This window comes from Drosophila gunungcola (assembly GCF_025200985.1).
Source record: "Drosophila gunungcola strain Sukarami chromosome 3L unlocalized genomic scaffold, Dgunungcola_SK_2 000003F, whole genome shotgun sequence".
Classification (NCBI taxonomy): domain Eukaryota; kingdom Metazoa; phylum Arthropoda; class Insecta; order Diptera; family Drosophilidae; genus Drosophila; species Drosophila gunungcola.
Window position 1 is genome coordinate 5,691,289 of NW_026453179.1, and position 27,295 is coordinate 5,718,583.

At 40.7% G+C, this 27,295-nt stretch overlaps 8 protein-coding genes across 11 annotated transcripts; 6 read left to right on the forward strand and 2 right to left on the reverse strand.

The window, feature by feature from the left end:
* Positions 1-2,257: 2,257 nt before the first annotated feature.
* On the forward strand, positions 2,258-6,642 carry LOC128258214 (uncharacterized). Of its 2 annotated transcripts, XM_052989723.1 has the most exons (9): positions 2,258-2,566; positions 2,625-3,013; positions 3,069-3,154; positions 3,203-3,304; positions 3,364-3,880; positions 4,491-5,767; positions 5,820-5,991; positions 6,040-6,384; positions 6,443-6,642. In XM_052989723.1, exons 1-9 carry the CDS (start codon positions 2,419-2,421, stop codon positions 6,572-6,574), a joined length of 3,168 nt encoding a protein of 1,055 aa, XP_052845683.1. In that variant the 5' UTR covers positions 2,258-2,418; the 3' UTR covers positions 6,575-6,642. The 2 variants fall into 2 exon arrangements, with proteins under 2 accessions (XP_052845683.1, XP_052845684.1); XM_052989724.1 differs by lacking the exon at positions 6,443-6,642 and having other exon boundaries at positions 6,051-6,284.
* A 172-nt stretch (positions 6,643-6,814) lies between these two features.
* LOC128258303 (uncharacterized) lies at positions 6,815-10,766 on the forward strand. 2 transcript variants are annotated; one of them, XM_052989859.1, is made up of 9 exons: positions 6,815-7,042; positions 7,101-7,492; positions 7,542-7,627; positions 7,689-7,790; positions 7,844-8,369; positions 8,515-9,944; positions 10,004-10,175; positions 10,226-10,570; positions 10,628-10,766. In XM_052989859.1, the coding sequence occupies exons 1-9, from the start codon at positions 6,910-6,912 to the stop codon at positions 10,727-10,729; spliced, it is 3,288 nt and encodes a 1,095-aa protein (XP_052845819.1). In that variant the 5' UTR covers positions 6,815-6,909; the 3' UTR covers positions 10,730-10,766. The 2 variants fall into 2 exon arrangements, with proteins under 2 accessions (XP_052845819.1, XP_052845820.1); XM_052989860.1 differs by lacking the exon at positions 6,815-7,042 and having other exon boundaries at positions 7,352-7,492; positions 7,552-7,627.
* A 143-nt stretch (positions 10,767-10,909) lies between these two features.
* On the forward strand, positions 10,910-15,226 carry LOC128258304 (uncharacterized). The gene is given in 12 exon segments (XM_052989861.1): positions 10,910-11,066; positions 11,132-11,368; positions 11,371-11,519; positions 11,589-11,674; positions 11,727-11,828; positions 11,887-12,177; positions 12,558-12,774; positions 12,884-12,952; positions 12,954-14,290; positions 14,360-14,531; positions 14,587-14,931; positions 14,986-15,226. Coding segments are annotated over 12 exon segments (3,276 nt in total). The 5' UTR covers positions 10,910-10,927; the 3' UTR covers positions 15,118-15,226.
* Positions 15,218-16,719, forward strand: LOC128258307 (seminase). Its single transcript, XM_052989864.1, has 2 exons — positions 15,218-15,946; positions 16,486-16,719. Exons 1-2 carry the CDS (start codon positions 15,337-15,339, stop codon positions 16,695-16,697), a joined length of 822 nt encoding a protein of 273 aa, XP_052845824.1. The 5' UTR covers positions 15,218-15,336; the 3' UTR covers positions 16,698-16,719.
* A 44-nt stretch (positions 16,720-16,763) lies between these two features.
* LOC128258306 (seminase-like) lies at positions 16,764-17,821 on the forward strand. The gene is made up of 2 exons (XM_052989863.1): positions 16,764-17,442; positions 17,568-17,821. Exons 1-2 carry the CDS (start codon positions 16,833-16,835, stop codon positions 17,786-17,788), a joined length of 831 nt encoding a protein of 276 aa, XP_052845823.1. The 5' UTR covers positions 16,764-16,832; the 3' UTR covers positions 17,789-17,821.
* Position 17,822: 1 nt separating this feature from the next.
* On the reverse strand, positions 17,823-21,509 carry LOC128258305 (nardilysin). Its single transcript, XM_052989862.1, has 2 exons — positions 21,384-21,509; positions 17,823-21,324 (listed from the first exon to the last, which is right to left on the reverse strand). Coding segments are annotated over exons 1-2 (3,102 nt in total). The 5' UTR covers positions 21,385-21,509; the 3' UTR covers positions 17,823-18,223.
* A 578-nt stretch (positions 21,510-22,087) lies between these two features.
* On the forward strand, positions 22,088-23,894 carry LOC128258266 (seminase). The gene is made up of 2 exons (XM_052989801.1): positions 22,088-22,715; positions 23,520-23,894. The coding sequence occupies exons 1-2, from the start codon at positions 22,106-22,108 to the stop codon at positions 23,747-23,749; spliced, it is 840 nt and encodes a 279-aa protein (XP_052845761.1). The 5' UTR covers positions 22,088-22,105; the 3' UTR covers positions 23,750-23,894.
* A 64-nt stretch (positions 23,895-23,958) lies between these two features.
* LOC128258267 (histone-like protein 18C) lies at positions 23,959-24,924 on the reverse strand. Of its 2 annotated transcripts, none has more exons than XM_052989803.1 (2): positions 24,548-24,924; positions 23,959-24,476 (listed from the first exon to the last, which is right to left on the reverse strand). In XM_052989803.1, exons 1-2 carry the CDS (start codon positions 24,791-24,793, stop codon positions 24,108-24,110), a joined length of 615 nt encoding a protein of 204 aa, XP_052845763.1. In that variant the 5' UTR covers positions 24,794-24,924; the 3' UTR covers positions 23,959-24,107. The 2 variants fall into 2 exon arrangements, with proteins under 2 accessions (XP_052845763.1, XP_052845762.1); XM_052989802.1 differs by having other exon boundaries at positions 23,959-24,479.
* Between the last annotated feature and the right edge of the window lie 2,371 nt (positions 24,925-27,295).

Here is a 27,295-nt window from a genome sequence, read left to right on the forward strand (position 1 = left end):
ATTGTTAAAACGCGATTTGGGTGAAGGTTGCGGGGTGAAGGGGCGGTGGCTTACTAACTTAAACAGAGGCAAACGGTAAACATGTTGCTGTCAACATTTACATGCCAACATGTTGCCCGGCCACCATTTGGCGGCGATTAGAAAGCGCCTCACCCGATAAAAGGTTGGTCCGCCAACGGAGTAACGAGGCAAATTATTAACTGACACTTTTCCGGAGGATCCCCCAGCATTTCCCAAGGTTCCAACCTTCTGGAATGGACAATTTTTTATTTATTTATATCATTAGCCTCAAAACTCTAAAAAAATTAAGAAAAATTCAAAAAGTATAATTTTTAAACTAATAAATAAAATTAAAAAAATAAAAAAAATTTTTATAAATTCTGTTTTGCAAATTCTAACTCAATTTAAAGCTTAATTAATATTTTGTTGGTTACTTTAAACGATTTTTAGATAAAAGATTATGACCAACAGCTTATTTAGAGTGCTTTATGTATAACAAGAAAATCAGTTAAAAAGATCATTAATTGTTTTTAATTTCTCAAATATTGTTTTGTAAAAAGTTTGTTAGAAACCAAAATTTGTAGCAATTTTATTTACAGCAATTTAATATATTATATATATCGTATAAATTTTTATAAAAAGACACCAACTTCTTTTGATTATAACAAGGAATAGAAATCTAAACGTGTTTTTCCCTGTGTGAGCTTGCTTCAGTTTCGGCGTAATTTATCAGAGCTGAAATGCAATCGGTGTGCAGGTGAAAAATAGACAGACAGGCAGACAACGACAAACTCGCGGACAACACAACTTGGCCACTTGTTATCCACAGCAGAGCTGCAACTGCAACTGCAGCTCAAATAGCAGACTTATACAGATGTCAATTATTTTTGCCCGGAGCGGGAAGTTGACTAGCTCTTCCATTTCGATTTCGATTTAGTTGCGCGCTAGCAATTTTGGATCGCCGCGGATTGGATTCGATTGTGGACGAAATTGCTGGCCGAACTCGTTAGCTCACAAGTTGCAAGTTGCAAGTTCCCAGTTGCCAGTTGCCGGTTGCAACAATCCATCCCAGCTACGTGGCAAGTCATCCAATTGTTGGCTACGAAATCGTTATTATTTGCGGACGCGATGCCTGTAGATGGCCAACGACTTGGATCTCTCGCTCCTTGTCCACGGGTTGCAAATTATAATTGAATGATTGCATGGCAGCCAAGCGATTTGCTCGTCATTTTCGCCATGAAAAAATGGGGATCAATTGATATTGATTGGGCCCCTACTTAAAGGTAAAGGTGTCAAAACTATTGGCTTCTAATGGGATGAAATGTAAAACAATTTGGCCCGGCCAAGTTCATTAAATTGTATCCAGAGTGGAGCCAAGACTGATGGCTGCATTGTGGCCATGGTCGGGATTAACGTTTCGACATCGAATTTATTTAAAAGACAACTTGCAACAAATAAATAAAGCCAGATATCCAGAGGCTTTGACGATGAAATGCTGCTGCCTGTGTAGGAGACCACGTCGTTGTCGTTGTCGTTGTCCATCTCCTTTGACGTTCAGTAATGCCAATGGCTTGTTGAAATTCATTCATCAATGTAATCGATCAGACGTGGACGGGCTTTGACATGCCACGTAACATGCTCTTCGTATGTAAATGGAGCCTGGGAGACAGACTATACTATACCCATACCCACAATGCAACATAAAGCAACATAAAGTTTAATCAATTTATTGGAAACGAGCTATTGTCTTTGGACTTTTGCCTTTCCAGCTTGCCTCGACTTTGACTCAACACAACTCGACTCGACTTGGGGCTTATCCCAAGCTTTGCATCTACACTTTCTCCACTCAGGTTGATATGCTATTTTCTTAGCACCAATGCAGGCAAAGGCCAAGATAAATCCCCTGGATTTGTGTGGAGAGTTGCGTTTTTTGGGGCGGAACCACCGCACCCACTAAGTTGGCTGAGCTGTGGCCGAAGATTGGCATTAGATTATGGTTTCTCCATTTGCTGGATGTCAGCCAGTGAAGAAAATCTTGAAAGTAGTTTACACGAGTATTTTTTACTTCATTTAAAACAGCATTTATTTTGATTTGTAACCTATATCTTATTATGAAAGTTTCTCTTCTTATTTATTTAATAGTATTATTTAGTAAATTGTATTTGCTTAAATTTTACAATTGTTAGAGTTGTAAAAAATATAGAAATAAGAACAAGAATCTTTATCATATTTCCTTAGAATTTTACAAAATGTCAAACAAAATAAAATCTAGGTCCCCCACATATATTAAAAAACTTAGTATATGAACAGTTAAAACTTATGTCAAAAACAGTAGGTGTTGATTTTTCGGACCACACGATCATCGCCTTCCATAACACCGAAAATACCAACATAATATCTATAGGATAAGCATTTATTATGGTGAGAAAAAGTAAAGAAAAGGTCAAAACCATTGCGGAGCCGATACAAAAATGGGATCTAATACCAGAGAGTGAAATTTTGGATCGAGAGGCTAAGTATATGAGCCGCCTAAATGATTTTGGCGTTAGTGCTCAATTAGTAAAGCGTAAGCAATGGATTAATAAAAAATACAATTTTAAATAATAAAAACCCTTTGAGTACAGACGCCCAAAGCGACTTCTATGAACAGGAGGTGGAGAGAGCGGCTAGGGAACATTGGGAACGCCATCTGCGCTGCGATGGACTACCTCGTCCCTATCTTCCTGTCGAAATAAGAACGTTTCTATCCAAAATGCGGTTCTACGATGAAATCGAATCAAACAATTCAATGGACTGGACTTTGTCGGTGGACGAGCGATCAATATTGAATCAGAATATCTTTCGGGTGGACAAAACGCGAAGTGTGATGAGGCTGACCAAAGATAATCCAGGTGTGCCCTACGGCAATAATGTCTACATGTGCCTGGAAACATTGAAACAAATGGATATAATGCTGGACAACGAGGCGGAATTGGTGCGAATGTCTGAAAAAAGGCAGATGGATATTATGGATGTGGGTTGTTATAGTTTAGTATGAAGCAGACATCTAATTATGCCGTTTACTGCAGGTTTATACGGAAGTCGAGCTGGAAATTGATGAACTTTTTAATCGCCTTACCTATCGGCTATTGAAAATGCAGAAAACCTATATGGAGTAAGTGATTGATTTGCAAATTGATCTATTACCCAAGTATTTTTTTAGTTCCGAAGATGGGAAAGTGGCTACATGGAGCTACAAGTGTGAGCCCTGGGAGTTGGATATGTGGGGCCTTCTAAATGTCCCCATAATCTTTGAAAATTTGGAGTAAGTTGTGGAGATGCCAATGTTATCCGAAGGAATACAACATCCGAATTCCCCCGTAGATTGCCAGTTATGTTGGCCGAGCTAAAGGCCACGGGCGTTGAAGTCCAAATACCAAGAAGTGTTCTTAAAGATTGCGTAACACTTCGAAGTATACACACGGAATTCGACAACATCTCACAGAATGCCAAAAGCTTCGAAACACCGGTGGGTACATCGGTCAATTATCCCACCGCTGGAATTGTGGATATTGAGAAATCGGTCGTTAATGAATGGCTCATGCAGCAGGTTATTCAGGAGGAGACACTGAGTCTGATGTTGAGCAGGCGTCAAGAGTACGAGGATATGATGCAGATCATCGCCGAAAAAACGGAGGCGGCAGCTAAGGCTGCCAAACAAAGTGATACCGATAAAACCATCAAAATTATAATACCAAAAGCCCCGAAAGAGCCTCCGGCGGTTCCACAGGGTATGTTTCCCGATATCTACAGCGATTTTCTCAGAATGGAGGATAGCCAGTATTTGGGTTACCTTGACGAGGTGTATCATCCAAGGCATCTGGATATGCAGGAATTCGAGGTAGGCTGTTAAACGCTAAAAAATGGCTCTTGCTTGACTTTTGTTTTGAAATTACGTGTTGGCAATGTTTTGCAGTTGATTTTGTATACCTTACCTTTATATACTTTATATATTACAAAATCGTCCCCCAAAAGAACTAACGAGAAAAGGTGGTTTGCGGTGAAAATCATATAGCTTCACATCACAGGATGCGTTTGAAGCGTAATATAATTCTTCTGATAATGACGAAGCCCTCTTTTTATTTTTAAAAATTCTTGATGACCTGTGTACTTACTATGTTTATAAAATGTAAGTGACTCAAGCATCTCAAAATATTGTATATTATAAAATTAAAAATAAAAAAATAAAATAAAAAGTAAACCTACCCCACCCTTAAAGAAGCACAACTAAGGATTTGTTAGATTTATATATATATTTATATATTATATATCCTAGGGCCACAAGAAATTCTTATATTTTAAGCACTAGCGGTAGATATTTTTTAAAAGGCTTTTAGGTAATTTTTTAAACTGCAAACCACAAGATTGTGCAAATAGACTTCATAAAATATTAACTGTATAATAGTTAAGTTATTAAACATATTTACATGACTAACAAACCCTTCCTTTAGATAAATCTTAGAGAGTACATCATGCTTGGTGGAATTTATGCGATCATGTTCATAAGGCGACCTGACCAAACTCAGTTCCAGAAGTTTAACATAGTTTTGCACGAGGATGGTCGAGTGCTGCACTCCATGCCGGAAATGGTGGCCGAAGTCCAAGGGGAAAATATACGCAAGTCGAATGTTAGCCGAAAGACCAGAGAGACCTTTCGGGGCACCAAAATCAAGCTTGAGGATGACGAGCTACCCTATTTCATCGTGACACTGCAGCTGCCGCAGGATCTGTGCAAGTGGAATGAGCCCGTGGTTTGCCACTTCATGACGGAGCAGGAACTCATTCCGATCGAATACAAACGCGAGTCCATATGGATGCCAACCATGCAGAGTTTCATAAGTCATTCGGCATTTAACGAGAGTCCAGGCAGTATCATGCATCGCGGCAGTCGATTCTCAGATGACTCTGCCAATATATTTCGGCCCACCATTCGTTCGTTGCTCAGGCAAAGTAAATTGGAATCGATTCAGCTAGCCGAAATTCCCTTGGAAGATTTTGATCTGCGTAAAAAATTGAACAATTTGGAGATACGAACCTTGGAGAGACATTGCTTGCCCCGCATTATTTCGACGTTTAAGTTTCCCATAGATTTCCGCGATGAGCCACGGGAAGGGGCAAAGGGGCCGGGCAAAAAGGGTTTGATCAAGCGGCCAGAAGCCGAAGAAGTGGTCACTGAGGCTAAGAGTTTAGATTTAGACTTCGATTGCCAGGTCAATACCGCGGAACGCTTGTATCCCTTCTTTCCGGCCGTAGATCCTATACAGTATCCCATGCTTGCCGAGGATGCGGAACCTGGACCTATCAATTCCTCTACAGCGCTTGGTCTTCTGAAAGCCGTTGACGACATCAAATCGAAATATAAAGCAAGGCCATTTAACCTTTTCAGTCAGCCCGACGAGCAGGACAAGAAATTGAAGCAAAAAAAAAAGGAGGATGAAGAGTTACCAGAGGGGCAGATGGGCAGACGCAAGCCGAGTAAAATTTCTGAAAAAATACGACAAAGTTTGAGGGATAAAAAATCCAGCGGCGTTTCGGAAATACCTAGTGACGGGATGCAGGCCCAAGACGTGACCCATTGGACCACAAAATACATTAAAGACTGCATTCTTGATCGTGCAACTAGCAAAATTACGTTTAAGACCGACCGACTGGGATATTTTGGATTAGCCTTCAAGCGGTACGAGCATTTTCCATTTCGCGAGTGGTCACTACAGCCAAGTGAGGAAAAGTAAGTGACTAAATATCTCAGGAGATGATCGGTAATCACATTCCATTTGCAGTCCGGATGAGATAATACTTAGCGTGGACACATTTCATGTCCGTATATTTTTCTACATCACATCGAAAGGAGTGCGGGGATATGTGACCGATCTGACTAAGGGTTACAGTGCCAAGCCAGTTAAATATCTGGAGATTGTGGAGCCCATCTCGGACTTTCGGGAAATGCGCAAGGTAAGTCTATATGGAGCTGTCTCTTTTTAGTACAGAACCTTTCCGCAGTTATTCATCAGCAAAAATATCAATATATTTGCCGAGAACGATGCTCATTTCTATATAGAAAATGGATACTTTTCCATGAAGCATGTGGCATTAGAGCACCACACATATAATATCATGGCACTCCATTGCAAGTTGATGAAGTTCTACCGATCCAGCTGGAATCGATTGGCCACACGCCGGGATATCATCTTGGGCATGAAGATTGCCAAAGAAGCTTCTGATTACTCCGAGGTAACACTGCGAATTACCCCCGAGAACACCACCTTCGTTCAGGTTTCAGAGAATTGCTCGGATAAAGTGAATGTGATTGTGCTTAGTTATGCTAACACCTGGCGAAACATTGGCGTAAGTAGTAACAACAGTCGCCAAATGAAGATTGACTATGTACAATGCTATATTGCAGGAATACACGGATCTACATCAGGCCATAAACTCAATGGTTCCTAATGCCACAGAAGTTAGGAATAAGGATTCCATTCTTTTGCATAATGTAACGCGAATGCTAAAAGAGATCAGACTTTTAAGCTATTCGTAGATTGTCTCTATATATTTTGTACATCTATACTGGTTAGTCTTGAATATAATAAAACTGTATACAACAAATGATTTTAAATGTTAATTAACTTATGGTCACCCAGTCAAAAAAAATCGTATAATCATGATGTTAAATTCATCACAGGGTGAAAATGAATGTCTCATCAGTAGTTTAAGGAATCAAATTTTCTTTGCCTACACAATCCATGTCTTAACATTCACATGTACACAGATTCTCAGCCACCGAACAACAAAAATATATAAAAAAAAAAAAACAAAAACAAACAAAACAAAAAAAAATCTTTAGGAGGATTAAAACACAGTGGTTTCGACAAAATGGTTAAGATGGTTAGGGTAAGTGCTACACCTCCAAGTCACGGCCTCATAAGCGAATCCGAAATGATGGAACGGCAAAAGAAGTACACCATCCGGTTGCAAGATATTGCTGCTGCCTGTTCCATCTTCAGAAGTAATGTTAAGTGATCTAATTAATGATGGTTAACATCTTATCGGTCGACTTTGTTTAGAGTCACTTGCACTGTTTAGAGACCAGGAGGAAGAACGATCGAAACAAGGCCGATGGGAGCAGTTTATGCGATGTGATGGCCTGCCCAAAGCCAGATCACCGATCGAGATCCGAACTTTCTTGGCCAAGCTCCGTCACTTCGAAGATATCGAATTCAAAAAATCCATCGATTGGACTCTGGAAGTTGACGAGCGTAGTATTCTCACCCAAAATATTTACCACAAGGACCAAACGCGCTCGACTCTGGAAAAACAGCTTGCCGACAATCCTGGCTCCTATTTCGAGAACAATTTTAACAACTGTCTGGACCTCTTGGCGCAGATTGATGCTCTGATGGATAACGAGGTGGAAATGGACCGCATAAACACCAACGTACAGATTGATATTTTGGAGGTGAGTGTATTTACTTGCAAGAGTAAATAATTTTTTGCACAAATTGCAGGTTTACACAGAGGTTCAACGGGAGATCGAAAACCTTTTTGATCGTCTTACTTATCGGATTTTGGGCATGCAAAAGGTCTATATGAAGTAAGTTAATTTATTTCAATATGACTTACTACAATATATTAAAGTATATTTCTTATTAAAGATCCACCAATGGGATGGTGGCTACGTGGAGCTTCTCAAGTGATTCATGGTGCATGGATCTCTGGGGTCTCTTAAACGTTCCCATTATCTTTAAACAAATGGAGTAAGTTTTATCCACGAATGAATGCAGGCTTTTATTTTTTATTCATCTTATAGAGTCCCAGTTATGATGGCTGAATTTAAGGCCTCGGGTGTCCAGGTTCAAATGCCGCTGAGTGTCCTGTACGACTGCCTGACTGTTCGCTGTGTGCACACCACCTTTGACCACCATTCAGAGGACGCCAAGAGCTTCGATCCGCCAGTTGTTGATGCTACCCTATTTCCCAATGCTGGGATCACAGATATGGAAGAGTCGATGGTTGGTGAGTGGCTGATGCAGCAGGACATACAGGTGGAAACCTTGGATGCCATGAACCGCAAACGTGAGGAATACGAGGAACTAATGCAGCTCATTGCCGACCGGACCCAACAGGCTGCCAAGGAGGCAAAGTCCGGTAAGACCGCCGATGGTGGTAAGCGCATGAAGATAGTCATACCCAAAACCCCAAAGGCGGTGCCCATAGTGCCGCAAGGAATGTATCCCGAGGTATACGAAGAGTTTCTCATTCGTGAGGAGGCTCAGTTCAAAAATTTTGTGGACAATTTCTTTCATCCCAACCATCTAAACATGAGAGCCGGGGAGGTAAGTAGAACATCTCTAACCGCTCATAAGTTAAAATACTTTGTACTTTAAGTTCTTGGTTCTTAAACGCTTGAATTATTTTGAATCCTTTAAGACAATCCAGTGGTCTTCTGGCATACATCTAAGACTAATTAAACTCTTTTAGGTAAATCTTCGGGAGTGTATCATTATTGGTGGAATCTATAACGTTACATTATTGCGGCGACCTGACCAAAAGCAATTCGAGAAGTTTAACATTATTTTGCATGAGGATGGACGCGTTTTGAAGGTCATAACCGATGTGGTGGCCAAACCTGAAGGAGACTTTCGCAGCTCAGGTGTCACCGAGTTCACTAGAATGACTTTGAGTAGCACCCCCATGAAGCTGCAGGAAAATGAGCTGCCATTCTTCGTCGTCACCGTGAAACTGCCGCCAGATCTGTGCAGGTGGGGCAAGCCTGAGGTGTGTCATTACCTAAGGGAGATGGAGATACCGCCCGAGCCTTTGGAAAGGCGTACCACCGTATCGCCCAATTTGATCGATCCCCAACGAATATCATCTGAATTAGCCCAGAAAGAAGACAGTTCTGGCATGCGGTCAACAGTGGGCAATATGTTCAGTTCAACTCTCAAATTAATCCTTAGGCATAGTATCGCCCGTGAAACAAATCCAAAGAGAGCGCTTCCCATGAATGATTTTCAGCTGGAGAAACCCTTGAATGCAATAGAAACAATGAACTTGAAACATGTTTGTTTGCCGCGCATAATTTCCTCATTTAAGTTTCCAAGCGAATTTTCTGCAGAACAACTGATGTCTGATGCGCAAAAGTCTAAGTCAAACCGCTTGATAAAAAGGGTTGAAACTGAAATGGTTGCGGAAGTTGAACGGCCGACGCCAAGCTTTGATTACACTTTGCAGGAATGCTCCGAAAGGATGTATCCCGTTTTTGAAATGGTAGCTCCTGTGGAATTCACATCTGCTGATTTTACGACTACCCTCGATTCTGCCGACACATCAACAGCGTTTGGGCTAGTGTCCGCATTGGATACGATTAAGCAAAAATATTTGGAGAAGCCGCTGCATTTGCTCAATCAAATCCAAGTAACGCCCAAGAAGTTCGAGAAAAAGTGGGAAAAAATACAAGAGGTCAGAGGAAGTACCTATAGTGTTAGGAGTAGAACGTCTGCCCAAGAGCCAAGGGAGAGAAAAAGTCTTGCTGACAGAAAGAGTTTTAGGGATGTAAATATGAAAAAGAATGTTTCAGATTTAATGTTTCAAAAGACTGGCTCAGCACATTCCATGGCCGTTGGGGGTGCTCAGGACCATAAGATAACCAGAAGGAGTGGATCTGTGGCTAAGCGAAGATCGACGCGAAAGAGCGGAAAATTGGAAGAAAACGTTGTGGAAACGCATGTGCAGGAAGCGCCAATATTATTAAACCACTGGACCAAACAGTACATAATTGAAACTTCAATGGATCCCACGACCAACACACTCACCTTCAGAACTGATCGTCTGGGCATTTTTGGATTTGCCTTTAAGAGGTACGAGCACTTTCCATTCAGTGATTGGTGTCTGCAGCCTAGTGAGGAAAAGTATGTGTCCTAACTTTCAAATAGATGCTGTAATAATTATTTCCGACATACACACACAGCCCAGATGAGATTATTTTCAACCTGGATACGTTTCATGTTCGAATGATCTTCTACATCTCATCGAAGGGAGTGCGGGGCTATGTGACCGATCTGAGCAAGGGTTACACGGCCAAGCCAGTTAAGTACGTTGAGATTGTGGAGCCAATCTCCGATTTTCGGGAATTGCGCAAGGTACGTTTGTACGGAGCTTAATAGCCATTTTAATGCCAAATCTTACGCAGTTACTTGTGGAAAGGAATCTAAACATTTTCGCCGAGAACGATGCCTGTTATTATATAACAAATGGTTATTTTTCCATTAAACACATGGCCACTGAGCTGCACATCTACAATACCATGGCCATGCAATGCAAGCAAATGAAATTCTACCGATCTAGTTGGAATCGTCTGGCCCAACGACGTGACATTATCATGAACATGAAGATTGCAAGGGACAACTCGGACTATTCGGAAGTCACGATGCGGGTCACACCCGAAAAGACAACGTTTGTCAAGATCTTCGAGATGTGTTCGGATGACATAAATGTCGTCAAGCTGCGTTTCGAGGAAACTTGGCGGAACGTCAACGTGAGTAGACATTTTCTAGACCAAAAATAATTTCTTACACTTCCTTGTGGATCGCAGCACTATAATGACTTTAGTCAGGCCATCTATTCGATGAACCCCATTCCCTGGAGGGCTGTAATAAAGAAGCAATGCTTTTTGTCTACATTAAAAGGCTTTTAAATGAGATTCGTCCATTAAGTTTCTCCTAGGTCGTCAGTACTTGTGTATAAATTTTACATTTATTCATATTCTAGCACTGAACGAATTTTTAAAAAATGTCATTATTGTCGATTCCATTTACAAGTTGACACAATTACACACACAAAAAAACTACACAAAAAAACTACACAAAAAAACTACACAAAAAAACAACAAAAAATGGTAAAAAGAAAAAGCAAGGCCCTGGAAGCAAGCAAATCCACCGTGGAACTCCTTTCCGAGGACGAGTGGATGGCCCGCAGAAATACATATATGCAGCGTTTGGCGGACCTTCGGATAAGCATAGGTTTTATTGATGGTACAGGATAGAAATTATGTAGATCATGGCGGGATGTAGGATTATAACCACGACTTAACCTTTAGATGCTATCGATGAGTACAAGGAGCGGCAGAAAAAACAATTGCACGACGAGAAATGGAAAAATTACTTGGCCTGCGACGGTCAGCCAAATCCTAGTCGTCCTGCTGAAATCCGGCAATTTGTCTACCAACTGAACTTCCTGGAGGAGGAGTCCTACAAAAATGACATCAATTGGGTTCTACCGGTCGATGAACGCAGTATACTCTCGCATGCTCCTGACCGCAAGGACATGTCTCGGAGGAACTTGAAAAAGAACGACCAAACATCGGTCAGCTGTACGATGATACGGTGCAGCGAATTCTAGAAACCATTAGACGTGTGGATAGAGTGCTCAGAAGCGATGACGAGCTTCTTCGCATGCCGCCCTTTCAAGTTCTTGAACTAGCTAAGGTAGTTATCCTATAGATAGGAAAAACTGTTTTTGGAAATGCATTTTGAGTTGTGTTCGCATTTTTCCAGATGCCATCGGAACTCAACGGTGATATCGAGCATTTATTTGACAAGCTCACTTATCGCGTAATCTGTGCCCCCGAAGCCTATATGACGTAAGGCTACTTGAAAGACCCACCTTATTTAACTTTCATGTCTTTCTCGCAGAACTAAGGGCAGTATCTTGTCAAACTACTGCTACAACTGCAGCAAATTTAACTTCCAGATTTGGGGGTTGCAGGATGTTCCCATTCGTTTCAACTATATGAAGTAAGTGGCTTTCGTTAATTGGTTTTATATTTTATGAATTTTTTCAACCTGATGTAAGGCTACCAATAATGTTCTCCGACCTGAACTGCGTTGGGGTCACCATTCAACTGCCACTCAGCGTGCTCTGCGATAATTTGACCCTGCGGTGTGTGCACACCTTCTTTGACCCGCTCTCCCAACTGTCCAAAAGCTACGAGCTGGATATGGATGGTTCTATTGTTAGCCCCAATTGTGGTCTAGTGAACATTGCGGATAGTGTTATGACTGAATGGATGACCCAGATGGATATACAGGAAGAAATCCTAACGAAAATAAACACGCAGATGGAGATCTACAATGAGGCCATGGCGTAAGTATAGTTGTACCCCTTACTTCTATAGTAGAAAGTAGAAAGTAGCGTTTCCAACCCTAGTGGTTATGTTTATTCTAGATCAGGATTAATAGGCGGGCCGATCTAGTCATGTCCGTCTGTCTGTTTGTCTGTCCGTTTGGTTGTCCGTTTGCCTTTCCGTTTGTCTGTCCCTCTGTATGAACGTCAAGCTCTCAGAAACTTTAGCATCAAGAGAATTGGGATTTGACATGCAGATTCTACTTATGCCCACGCAGCATATAAAATATTTTAATATTTGAATCTAAGTAATGGGTATCTAATAGTCGGATCACTCGACTATAACAATTCTTCGTGTTTTAGGTTGGATCTAGCAGTAATATTTTAATCCTTTTTAAAAGCGTTTTTGAGAAAGCAGTAGCGCAAAGGAAAAACGACATGGAAACGAGAGCCGCAGGAAGAAAACCCATTCCAACGCCCCCACAAAAGCCGCAGGAACTACAAGCCGGCATGTTTCCCGATCCTTATAAGTTATTCCTCGAACAAGATAAGCAAGATTGCTTGAACTTTTTTAATGAGAACTTCCATCCAGACCACTTAAACTTATCGCCGTTTGAGGTAATGTCTTAATTCTGTTATAAAAATAATCAAATTCAACTTCGTTTCTCATTTTACTCCGCTTTGTAAATAATTTAGTTGTACTAATAATTTTTATTTAAACTTATAGGTAAACCTGCGCCGCTTTATAATCATGGGTGGTGTTATATCGTTGGTCTTTGTGCGTGGAGCTAAGCACATCGGCATTCGACAAGTTTAATATAACGCTTCACGAAGACGGGCGCGTTTTACGCAAGAAACTAGATGTTTTGGATGAGTCGACGGAGTCAACAAGTAGGTCAACTAATCTTAACATCTTGCAACGACCAAATCGTACGGATGTGAAAAGTGATCTCGACATGGAGGTCGCTCCAGAGTTCCAGCTGCATTTGGAACCGGATGAGCTGCCGTTTTACTTCATCACCTTTCAGGTGCCAAACCATTTGTGCCAGTGGGGTGAGCCCATTGTGTGTCAATTTGTTGAGGACGAGAACCAAAAACAGGAGGTGGTAGATGAACTAGTGATGGAGAAGCTGGATAAAAAACAAAGCAAGATGCGCAAAACTTCTCGAAAGAAAATCGATTCGTTGCATAACAAATCTTCTGGCGGAAAGAATATAATTTTGATAGAAGAAATACCCGGGGAAAACACCAAGCCAAAATACCATCATTCCGCAATAGAAAATTCAGTCAACATCTATCGGCCGTCAGCGTTGGCAGTTGTGCGCCAAAGCCTTGTAGAACCGGAGCTAGTTCATCACGATGTGGGCGAAAACTTTGAGCTGCAGTCGGAACCACTGTCCAGGAGAAGGCTTCACCTTCTTCAGCAGCACTGCTTACCCCGCATAATATCCTCGTTCAAATTCCCGCGCGATTTCAAAGATGACGAGATGGCAGAACAGTCCACCAAAAAGGAACCGACCACGCAGCTTATTAGAAGACGACTGACCGAACCTGTTGTTTCCAAAGCGACTGGGGACTTCAGCTTTAACTACGACGATCAGACTTATCCCGAACGAATATACCCAAAGTTCCCACCAATGAACTCCCTAAAACTGCATAAGGATGTAATCACAGTAGAGGATACCACGATGTACGGTCTTATACAGAAATTGGACGACATTAAGGACAAATACTTGGAGGCTCCAAAGAAGGTAGCAGAACAAGCCGAACCCACCGTCAGGATGAGCAAACGCATCTATCACGAGTTGCCTACTTCCAGTCGATCGGGTCGACAAAGTTACATCAGAAGGTCTATCAGACAGCTAGATTTGGATGAAAACACCTTGGAAAAGGAGCTAGAAGCGTCGGATCCCATCGAAGTTTTGCGAAAAGTCAATAAAGACAGACCTGTTCGGAGCTCTGAGCCTATAAAGCTCTTCCATTGGACCACCAAGTTCATTCTGGAGTCGCAGTTCGACAGGGAGAGCAAAGTCCTCACGGTCAAAACAGATCGCTTGGGAAGCTTTGGATTCGCATACCCCCGCTACACCCATTTCCCTTTTCGCCACTGGGAATTGGATAGAAATGAGGAGAAGTAAGAGATCATGATTTTGTTTTTTTTTGTAATTTTGAAATTACCTATATTTTTGTCTTGTCTTTGCAGCCAGGACGAAGTCATCTTCACCCTGGACACATACCACGTACGGGTTGTCTTCTTCATCAGCAATGACGGTATACGTTGCCATGCAATCGATCTACCCAAGGAGTACATCGCCCGGCCCTACAAGTATATAGATATAAAGGAACCCCTCTCAGACTTCGTCGAGCTGCGCAAAGTTTGTTTATGATTTGATCTGTATCCGATTTGTAATTTATAATATCCCCTTACAGCGCCTCCAGGACAAGAACCTGAATGTGTTTGCGGAGCTAGACGCTGCTTTCTACATAGATCAGGGTTACTTTTCGCAAAAGCACTTGGCGGCTGAGTTGCATATCTATGATGCCATCGCCGTGCACATCAAGCTGTTGAAGTTCAGCCGCAGCCAGTGGAATCGCCTGGCCACGAATCGGGATCTGGTGCTATGTCTACGGAACACTAAGGATGTGCACGATGTGGCTGAGGTCACGGTTCGCATAACGCCCGAGACTTCGACCTTCGTGGAGGTCTCTGAACTCTGCACAGAGGATCTCAATGCGGTTAGGCTGAACTATAGAAACACCTGGCGTAACATTGGGGTAAGGTATATTTCTTATTGGGGAAGCAATGTGTTTAAATTCGTTACCTTATAGACCTATTCGGATCTGCATCAACTGATCAACTCCATGTATCCGCATGCCACAGATGTGCGTAACCGGGACTCCAACCAGATGTACTATCTCCGCCAGCTCCTGCAGGAGATTCGACCCCTGAGCTTCTCGTAGTACCGCAAACGCTGCTCAATTAACAACTGCCAAACAAAAACAGACCACAGCGTACACTTTCAAATTAACAGCAATTAAACTCAATTGCCATTTAACAAAGTCATCAAGAACTTTCATTAGCCCTGCTTAAGTTGGTTCTCCACGCTAAAGCGGTGGGTATGGGGAGTGGTTAAAATAATCTGCTTGGTTTGTGATAGTGATTTCCATTCATTGTTTCCAATGCAACGCATGCTGGCATGTTGCTTAATGGCCGTCGCTCTGTCAAGGATTGAAGTCTTTGCCCAGGACATCAGACCAACCATCGATGTGGAGAAGCTGGCCAAAATAGTACTGCCCTCCAGCTTGCAGACTCGAGTAGTTGGTGGTCATGTCACAACGAATGCCAAACTGGGTGGCTTTCTTATAGCGCTGCGCTATCAGAAAGACTTCATTTGCGGCGGCACACTTCTCAGCGAACTGATCGTCCTGACAGCGGCCCACTGCTTCCTGGGCAGGCCGAAGATAGGCGATTGGTTGGCGTCCGGCGGCATTTCGAAGCTCGGTGAGAAGGGCATCGAACGTCAGGTCAAATCATTCATCAAGTCCGCCAAGTTTCGGGAAAGTGACATGAACATGGATGTGGCCATAGTTCGGCTGAAAAGTCCCATGAAGGGTAAAAATATCGGAAAACTGTCGCTCTGCACCACGAATCTCAAGCCGGGCCTTGAACTTGTCGTCTCCGGCTGGGGGATGACCGATTCCAGAGGCAATGGTCCGGAACAGTTGCTACGAACGGTTACAGTGCCCATCATTGATAAGAAAAAATGTCGTGCCGCCTATCGGCCAGGAGGTAAGTGTTGTATCCTCAAAGAATAGGGCCAAAGCTAATGTCAGCTTAAAAGCCGTTTTGAATTCTTTCAAGTGAACGTTGAAAATTGATACTGGTTCAAAAAACATATTAATAAAAGTAACAAGTCATAGATCTTTAAAAACTTCAAAAGGTTTAGTTAAACCCGTTACTCTTAGAGTAAAAGGTTTTATTGTTTTCGTTGATTTTGATAGTAGAGCAATATTTTTGGTCCCAAGAAATTCGAAATTTGTTTTAAATATATTTATTGGCGTGTTTAAAAGATCATAACATTTTATTGCAAGTGTATTCGGGTAAATAACAATTGAAAAAATTCCAGTGGTCGAGTTTCCTTTCTTTTTTTATATATTTTCCAGTCGAAAGCTTTAATACCTTATCACTTTAAAAGAATTAAAAACATACTGACTGAAATTTATCTTACAATTTTTTTTTAAATTTTTTATACTTAGGTCCGCATTTTTATACTACTTTTTACTCAAATGCTCATTATAATTTTTAGCAAATGCTTTTCTTTTTCGCAGTCAATTTAACAGACAGCATGTTCTGCGCATCGATTTTGGGTAGGAAAGATGCCTGCACCTACGACTCTGGAGGTCCTTTGGTCTACAAAAAGCAGGTCTGCGGCATCGTGTCCTATGGAATCGGGTGTGCCAGCAGACGTTATCCCGGCGTCTACACCGATATTAATTACGTAAAGCCCTTTATCGAAAAGAGCATTAGGGCGTTGAAATAAGTTTCAGAAATTATATAGAGAGAATATATTATAATAGAAATACCCATTTGATTATGCATTTAGTTTCGGATTAGAGACTTTCTCTACGCCTATATATTGTATTAAGTTTGCGATCCATTCCTCTCCCTGTATCCGATGAATAGCCTTCTAGTTTACTGCATTCTGTCTACCGCTCTATATTCAGTCCATGTACTTGGCCTGGACATAAACGAAACCATTGATGTGGAAAAGTTGGCCAAAATAGTGCTGCCCTCGGCTCAAGAGACACGAGTTATTGGCGGCCAAGTGACCACAAACTCAAAGTTGGGTGGCTACCTGGTGGCATTGCTATACGAGCGAGATTTTGTCTGTGGCGGAACTCTGCTCCGCGAGCTCATAGTACTCACGGCAGCCCATTGTTTTCTGGGCAGAATGAGGACTAGCGGTTGGATTGTCGTGGGCGGAATTTCGAGACTTGGCCAAAGAGGTATTCGCCGCCAAGTCAAGAATTTTATTATCTCCGATAAGTTTGAAGAGGATAACATGGATATGGATGTGGCCGTGATGCTGCTGAAAAGACCTATGAAGGGCAGAAATATCGGAAAACTAGAGTTATGTTCTACGATCCTAAAACCGGGCAATGATCTGGTAGTTTCCGGTTGGGGAATGACCGTTGCCACAAACTCAGGACCACAGAAATTGCTGCGCACTGTAACGGTGCCAGTTATTAACAAGAAGAACTGTCGTGCTGCCTATCAGCCATTGGGTAAGTCAATATGTTAATTATATTATTTAGTTATATTTAATATTTATAATTATCAAACTGCTGTTTGAAAATATATAAACCTGATCTTCTTAAAGATACACCATTATTTTATCATTTTTTCGCAGCCAAAATAACAGACAATATGATATGCGCTGCTGTCCTGGGAAAAAAAGACGCATGCACCTTCGATTCTGGTGGTCCTTTGGTATATAAAAAACAGGTTTGCGGCATTGTGTCCTTCGGCATTGGTTGTGCTAGCAAACGTTATCCTGGCGTCTACACCGATGTCTTTAACGTGAAAGCATTTATCGAGAACAGCACCAAGGTTTTGCTCTCAAAGCATTGAATAAAAACATAATTAACAAATCGAAGTCATCATTTAGTCGATAAACCATTTTTGGCAAGGTCTAGTTTGGAATGCATTGCCTTTTATAATTATCAGAATGGATGCCTGGAACCAGGATTTACTTAATACCACACCTTGGTTTACGCTTTCGAAAGACAATTATGACTAATGCAAGGATTTCTGTCGAAATAAGTCAATCGTTTAATATAAATACCAGTTTACCTATGCTTAGTATCTTTATTTATACGAAATAATAAAAATTATAGTTGATCTAGTCTTATTCTAATTATACACATTAGGATCATGTTATATCTTATTGCTATTAAACACTCAAAAGACAAAACATAAAGCTGAATATCTTGAGCAAATCGTTAAAGCCTTTTAAAAATTGTTAATGAAAGCAATTAAGTTTATTGCTTATGAATTGTAAAACTCTTAAAATTTGTTTGAAAGGTTTGGATTTGTGTTGAACAACGGATAGACATAGAGAGATTTTTTAAAGGCAGTAATGTCCTTAATGTTTGAAGGATCATTGCTCTCTCCCAAAAACTCAATCTTGATCTTATCGGTCATTGGCCTAGCTATAATTTCTTGATTCGAGATATCTCGCTGTACTTCATCCAATATGTGTGCCACAGATCCGGAACGAGTGGCATCTTGAGAAGTATCTTGGGTTGTTGAATCTGGTAATAAAGTATGGTTTCCCACAACTTGGACAGAAAGTTTTCTTAAATTGCTCTTATCATAGTCATTCAGGAAACTTAAAACATCCTCCTTCGTTAAATTGTTCAGCGTTTGAATTTCCATTTCCATGCGATTGAAGAAGTATTCCTTGGTAACGATTTCACTCCAATTTCGCATAACTTCCTCGTCTAAGCTGTTGTCACCCAACCTTTTCCCACTGATAAGAGTTTCTCGAAAAGTCTGGAACTCTGCATCACTCATCTGTGAGACAAGTTCAGACATTCGAGACCTAAAAGCCTCAATACGTTGCTCTACATAATCAGCCTTATGTTTTGTCTCCTGAGTGTTTATGGTGATTAGAAAAGCCAACACACCATAGCCAACTCGCTGATGTATTCCCAGACTGTAGCCCAATTGCTCTTGAGTCCGTAATTGATGAAAAAATGGTTCCTCTACAATTAACTCAATGAGGTCCATCGTACACTCCAGTTTCAGATCACTTGGTCCTATTTGATAGTAGTTTGTTATAATTGTATTTGAGTCGTCCTCGTTCAGAGTTTTGGCCCTTAAATAATGGGAGCCTAGAGGCAACTGAAGTAAGTTATTATCTAATGCCGATAAATTATCTACTTTTTCGCTGTTATATGTTAGAAGAACCTTTTCAATTAAGTCTTTAGCTTGTTCTTCAGTGAAATTCCCTTGTATTAAGGCTTTTACATACATTTTCTTATGAAAATTATCTTTAAAATCCTTAACATCATCTAGTGTTATTGTGTCAACGACCTCGTATTTGGAAAGCATGGTAAACCGTTGGTTTTCCAATACACTTAGGCGCAAATCAAGGTTTAGAGTTTTCCCGTGAATTAGACCGTTATATATTTGCCTCTTTTTAAGATCCTTAAATGCTCTTAAATGATCCTGAGCCACATCCAGTTCAATAGTTTGCATTACGTTTAGTATTATTTCCACCAAAAGGGGAAGCTTTTCATTATAGCCACTGATCCGCATAACCAAACCTTTGTCACCAATATACAGGCCATATGTCAGTCCTGCTTCTAGGGCTGGGTATAATTGCTCGGCCATTATGAACTCAACTAAGTAGGTGTATATAACACCAGTCATATAATTTTTAACACTCTCCCGGACAAGAGGTGTAATGAAGTACAGGTTTATGTACCCGTCGGGAAGATGAAAAATGTTATCCTGCCGAAACCATAGTTCGCATAAATCATTTTTAATAAGAGGCTTAGGACTCCTCGATATATGTGGCTTTCCTGCTTCTTCCCAATATAGCCTAAAATCAGTGGTAACAAATGGATTAGGTTCCGGAAAATGCAATTCATTCAATATTGGTGGATTTTCCCACATGCTTTGCCATTTTGGAGGCATTGAAATAGTTTTATACTGAGTTCCAAACCAAGGCTCTTTTTGATCGTATTCATTACTTTCGTATGGTATATAAGATGAAATCATTATATTAAAATTAAATTCACTTATATGCTCTCTCAAATGCTGAAAATCTGTTTCATTATATTCAAAATATAATTCTGGTCCCGAAAGGACATCTTTAAATGGCAGGTAATTCAAGTTTTCAACAATGCCTTGAACATTATCAATAGAAGGTTGTTCAATTTGAAATCGGAAATTGTTGTTGGCAATTTGTTGAAATTCTTTGTAGGAAGCCTCAATCTCTTCACTATTGATGAGAAGCTTAATCCATGAAAATGTGGCACTCAATACATCGTCTAGGTGATTAAAACCATCGTCTGTGAGGTATATGCATACATTAAACAATGAGTATATAGAGTTTGAGTCAAAGCTACTTCCGCTAACTCCTGAACTTAGGCTTATGCACCAGAGGCGCCTACGTAAGTACGAACATAAGCTGCCTACGCCCTCATACCCAATAAGTTGGGAAATAAAGGAGTCTGGCTTACTGCGATAAAAATTCTTCATTGGTGGCAAAACCCAAGTTAACTCAACTTTGCAAACATCTTCCACCGGCTGTACTAAGAATACTTGCTTAAAAAACTCTTCTCGGAATGCAGTTTGGTAATTAAAATGCGATAGGTCTTCAGCATTCACCTGGCTTTTGGGTATATCTGAACAATGGCGTATTAGCATGTCCTCTAGTTCATCTAATGAAAGTTGCGCTTGAATAGCTACTATCATTCGATTCGATCCGTAATGATTTTGACAAAACCTGTGGAGTTCCTTGTGCAGATGGTTGTCATCAACGCCCTCTTGGAGGGTTTTGAAATTACCCCAGCTAAATGTGCCATGTGGATATCCATCACTTGCTAAACTTGCCAAAATCTGATCCCTACGGACTTCGTCTCTCATAAATGACTGTTCAAATTCAGACTGGACGGCAGAACGTTCACGATTCATAGCATCGGGAAGCATTAGTGGAGCCTTTATCAAGTTCATAAAAAGATCCATACTCTTGTCAAGGTGGGATTCATCCACCTCAAAGTAGAAACATGTCTCCTCGTTCTCAGTATGCGCATTGCTAAAACCCCCGCTTTTCGTCACAAACGCGTCAAATTCATTCTCAACAGGAAATTTCTTAGATCCCATAAATATCATATGTTCCACAAAATGGGCTAATCCCTGATATTGTCGCGGCTCACTAAATGATCCAACGCCAACGAGGACTGCACAAGCCGCTAATTTACCATTAAAATGTTCGCTAGAAGAATTCACACTTTCGCTGGACGCTCGATGGACCGGAGGATCATCTATAAAAGGATCTGATATAAGCATGGCACGCAAGCCATTTGACAGGCTCAAGGAACGGTAAAGTTTTCTGTCCCCATCTGATTTGTCTGGCTGATCATGATATTGGACCACTGCTGAGGCCGTATTTAAATCAGCAAATTGTTGACGATTTAGCCACTTGTGTACTTGCTTGCTAATTCTTCTTAGGCCGAGACGCAGTTTTAAACACATATTTAAGAGAATGTATACGAAAAATTTGAAAAATATGTATTTTACATACTGGACCTTATTTTTGACAACTAAATGCAAGCGTTTCAGTTTGCAGTGTGTTAAACTAAATGATTTTGCACAGAAATTTTTGAGCTCTACACTTCAAAAATATACAAGTCGGCTATAAAAAAAAAATTACCCAACTTGAAACCTATCACTCAAATGTCTTTAAATTACAATATAGCAAGTACAACAGTTTTAAAATAACCTAACCAAAACGTAGCTTTTACAAATTAATTATTTTTTGTAAACTCATAGGTATGGATGTCATTACTAAATTCTTTCTAAAGATGGTCCAATTATTTTTAGTACATTAAAAATTTGTTCTTGTAATTTTTAAAATATTGGTGAACCATACAAGTTTAATTCCGGGTTGAGCATAGCTTCTTGAGAAGCTTGTAAAAAGCAAATAATATTACATTGGCATTGTTTACTAAAGAACAACCTTATTTTGTTAAATAATTTATTTTGTAATATAATTAAGAACATGTAGTAGTTTAAGAGTTCACTTCGATGGTATGTTTTAAGATTAGAAGAGCAATTTTAACACTTTGCCACAGCCATTGGATTCGCTTAAGCGCCTTTTTTACGGTAAGTTGCGGATCGTTTAAGTGATTATTTGACAATATTTCTGTGAACCCTATGGATCGTCTCCTTGTTTGCTGTTTGGTATTTGGCAATTTGCTTATAGAGGATTTGCATGCTCTGAACATCAATGAGACCATCGATGTGGAAAAGTTGGCCCAAAGAGTGATGGCTCCTGCTCGGCAGACACGTGTTATTGGCGGCCATTTGACTACCAATGAGAAGTTGGGTGGATATTTAGTGGCCCTGAAATATTACGGCAGTTTTATCTGCGGTGGCACCTTGATTCGGGATATTTTTGTACTGACGGCGGCACACTGTTTTGAGAACCGGGGAATGAAGGAGGGTTGGACTGTGGTCGGTGGCATCTCGAAACTCAGCGAGACTGGTGTTCGCCGCTGGGCGAAGACTATAATAAAGTCCGCCGAGTTCAGGATGGATTCCATGCATATGGACGTGGCTGTGATGCTGCTGAATAGGCCCATGGTGGGAAAGGGCATCGGCAAACTATCATTGTGCTCCACGCCATTGATTCCGGGCAAGTTGCTGGAAGTTTCCGGTTGGGGGATGGTTAACCCGGATGGAAATGGCCCGGATCAGATGCTGCGAACCGTCACAGTACCTGTAGTTGAGAAGAAGTATTGCCGCAATGTCTATCGGAAGGCAGGTGAGTGACCTTTCAACCCCCCAACCTCTCTTAATATAAATGCAACTGCTCAAAAATGCAGTTGTCAAAAATTATAATTTACTTTGTACTGACTTAAAAGGTAATAATCTTCTTGCTTTTATTTTTTTGTTTTATTTATTTATTTACCAAATATGTATATGTATAAATAATTCAAAACGTTATTTATTATGTGTTTTGAGAAACTATATATTTTAATCAAAAATAAATGCACCTAAAGATAACACTTTTAATATACCTTTGAAAAGGTTATTATAATTTTAGTCAGAAGTTTGCAACGCAGTGAAGGATACAAACTAGTCTCTCCGTTATAAAGCTTTCTGCATCAAACATTTCCAAAAGTTGTCTTCTCTATATTATAATTTTTTGTATTAATTGATAGTTCAGAATTACGCTTTAAATTTTAATCAAATAGGAAAAAGATATCATATAGCTGCCATCATCATAGCTTTCAAAGTTTTTAAACATATACGCAAATAAATCAACATTTTAATGATTTTTTAGGATATTTCATTTTTGCAATGGCTGCAAGGGCTTATGAATTTCGGCTTGCGGAAGTTTGCTTCCATTCTTGTTTTTATTATGTTGTTTATTTGTATTTTTTTTAAATAGTTTTATTAGTTACGAATTTGTTTTAAATCTGTTTTGAGTAACTTAGAATTGTATACTCAATTACAATTATTACAAACGTTAAATATTAGAAAAAAGCCATTCTAATTTAAAAAAAAAAACATTAAAAACCGTGTATATTTTTTAAATAAGAATTATAATTATTTTTTTTTGCAGCTTCAATATCAAACAGCATGTTCTGCGCCTCAGTTTTGGGAAAGAAAGATGCCTGCACCTACGACTCTGGAGGTCCACTCGTTTTCAACAAGCAGGTCTGCGGAATCGTGTCTTTTGGGATCGGATGTGCCAGCCCTTTATATCCCGGCGTCTATACGGATGTCCATTACGTAAAGCCCTTCATTGAAAAAAGTATGAAAGTGATGCTCTCGCGTCGATCCCGTTATTAAAATCCATTCACTTTCTATAATAAACTTGTTTAAGTATGATTTTGTTTCCAAGATTCTTTCGGGTGCGTTCAAAATAAAAACTTTTCGTTATTTTCTATAGTTTAAATTAAAAAAAAATTAATCATTGCCTACAAGTCTCCAAGTATGGGCTGCCACCACGAGTCCAAAATAAAAACTTTTAACAGACATATACTTTTATTTATGCTTGTGGGGCCTTAAATAATCTTAGTTGGACCTTCCGGGACCGCTTTTTGCCGGAGGTTCTTCAACTTCTTTGATTCAAGCAGTGCTGTCTGTTCTGTCTGGATCTAAATAAGACCTAAAGGTTGACGGCAGAAGGAATTGCTCTTCTCTACGGTTACTTGGAACACCTTGGCTTGGGGCACGCGGGCTTAGCCTTGGGGCACCTGGCCATCGGCTTGGAGCAATCCATCTTCTTCCTCGGCCTTGGGCAAGCTGGCTTGGCTCTGGCGCACTTGGGCTTGGGCTTGGCGCATTTCCTCTTAACCTTTGACATTGTCCTCGGCTTGGCGCATCGCTTCCTGGGCTTAACGCACTTGGGCTCCCTCCTTTGACATTCGTCGTCACTGTTGACAAAGAAGGCGTCTGTGGCCTTTGAGGTTCCTGGTTCAGATTCCATTTGGTCATCGCTATTCGCAGAGCTGGGCAGCTTGATAGTGCTAGTGCTAGAGCAATCGGTATCACCCCGTATAGCTATGGGTGGGCTCTGCTAAAAGGTGGGATGTTTAATTATTGTTTTGTATTCAATATCGTTTGAATATCGAGATTACAACTTACCCCAGCGTACTGGCATCGATCGCCGACGGACATATCGTTCCATCTCTTCACAGCCGCCACCGCAATTTGCGAATCCGTGTAATAATCTTTGTTGCTATACCAAAACTCCTTCAGGAAGTTTATGATGGGCGCATTATCAAAGTCAAACGTGAGTCCATCTGCCTCCATGAGATGTTCTTCTAAAGTTTTCTTGGTGTTTTCAGTTTTCACCGCCGTCTTACTATCTTTGAGCTGCAGAGAACTCATGGCGTACCTCTATTTTCGCTAAACTTATTTGGTGAAAAAAAAAAAATTTTATCGAAACGAACTATAAATTTTATGATATTTTTCAAGTAAAAATTGATGTGTTCCGTACAAGATTATAAAACAAACTGAATGTATGTGGGACTCAGCATAGCAACATCAAAATTTGGGTTTGAATGAAGGGTCAGAGATTACTATGAACTTGTTTTTTGTTTTATTAAACATAAAAAATACCTGCCTTACGTTTTTTGAATCGCGATAATTTTGTCTATTGTTTATAATCGTACGGAAAGAATGATTTATTTTTTACAGCTTTTTACGATTTGGTAATTTTTATTCTATGCTGACATGGGAATAGTAGGATAAAATTAAAAAAAATCGGACTAACTATATCATACCGATTCGATGGCTTGAGCCTAACCAGCCAAACAGTGGAAAATATTAATACTCTTGCCAAAGCTATTATAATTTCAGTCAGACGTTTGCAACGCAGAGAAGGAGACATTTCCGACTATATAAAGTATATATGTTCTTAATCATCATCGATCTAGCCATGACCGTCTGTCTGATTCAATGTTGTTAAACATATACGCAAAATTTAATGTTTTCAAGAATATTTCATTTTTGAAATAGCTGCAAGGGTATAAAAACTTTCGTTCTTGTTTTTTACCTTTAAGTTGATCAGAGTTATTGGAGAGTTAGTAATATTTGTTTTGTCCAGCTTTAGACGGCAGTATGCAAAACTGTTATTGTTTCCTTTTTTTCTTATATGACTTTCCAACCGCCTGTCGTTTTGGCACCAAAATAAATGGCACAACAGCTTGGGCCTTAATTGTTGTCATTATGTGCGTGTTTTTGCGACTTTCGCGCCAACACTCGCTGGTCGATCGAGTCCACCGACTATCAGAAGACCATCGACTCCTTTGGGCCATTGCGTGCAGGCGGCAGTCGGCAGCTCCTTGCTGATCATTGACTGATTCCATAATTGATTGGTCCGAGGATGGCAGGGCTCCAAAGTTGAGGCCTGTTCTTCTGGCCGTGGGGCACAATTTTTTAGAAACGACGTTGGACGACTTGAGTACTTTTACTTTTGCCCCGGCCACCATCGAAATGTAAATTAGCCGACCGAGTTCGCTAAAAAGCGGGGCTACCAAAAATTTATGTGGCAGCCCAGAAGATCGCATGACTGACGGCCTTTCGTCCTGTGGAGCTGCATTTTTGAATTAGTTTAATAACACAATTAATTGTTATTTATAGCTTCCTTTGTGCATCGCAAACGTAACATTTAAGGGAGAAATCTGCTGGCCAGACGCAATTTTGTGGCACGCAAGGGCCAATTTGGAGGGGCCACAGGTAGAAGGTATATAGAACTGGCTTAACGGTTCTCAGCTGGGCCTAATGATAGACTTGGCCAAGTTAGTTGTGATGTGGGTGAGGGTTAGCCGTCGGAGGAACGCTTCTGGCGGGGCTCCTTCCATCTGCGCCACAGGAACCACTTCGCCGGAGTCTGGAAAGCCGCCATGGCCAACATAAATATCCAACAGAAATGACACTTTTCGTCCCTTCCCGCGGCGTTGGTTCGCATTAAGTTTATTTATCTGCTTTTAAATGGCATTTTCACTTGCATATGATTCTCCCCGTTCGCCCTTGTAATGCGCAATGGAAACAAAGGCAACATAATGTAACAGCCGCCATAACAGCACGAAGATGCCCACACTGCAGATACTCCAGACTCCGCACTCCATGACTACCATTTACCACTACTATTTTTAGTAGTGTCATAAATTTATGGCACATTGTGGCAGTGGCAGTGGTATTGGTAGTGGTAGTGGCTAGGCCTCCACTTGAACAGGCTCACGTGGAGGTGCCTGGATGAAAGGAAAGGAGCTGGTCTTAACATGCAAAACAACATGCTAGCTGGCACCTACTTTGGCCATCCAAAAAGATTTACCGATGAAGTCGTTGGGAATGCAGAGCGAAACAACGTCTCCATGCCATTTGGCAATCAAACAAATCAAATAGGTAGAGCGGATTCGGTTACATCAGTTTTATAGATCCCATTTCGGATCTGTTAATTAAAAGATACACACCAACTTCAATAGAACAGAAAGGCAAACAAATCTATGGGTTGAACAAACACTGGATCAATAGCGGCACTCTGTGAGATACATACGCTAGGTTTTACGATGCGCTCACTGTTTCGAGTGTTTGACTTGGCTTAAAAGCCAATAAAATTTGTTGTTAATTGTTTTGGTAAATTGAAAATTAGGTTTTGGGAAAAATCATCGCTCAAGTATGCAAGGAACGAGTTCAGGTTCCAGTTTGGTATCGGGGTTTCCAGTTTTATGTCTGTTTGCCCAGCGCATTAACTTGGCCACTTTTAATGAACTTTGTGAGTGGAACCATCTGCCGCCATCGCCATCGCCATCCGATCGAGCGGTCATCAGCGGTCTTAGCCCTTCCAAACGAGACAAATCGAATCGTTTTGCCGAAACCGAGCTGAAC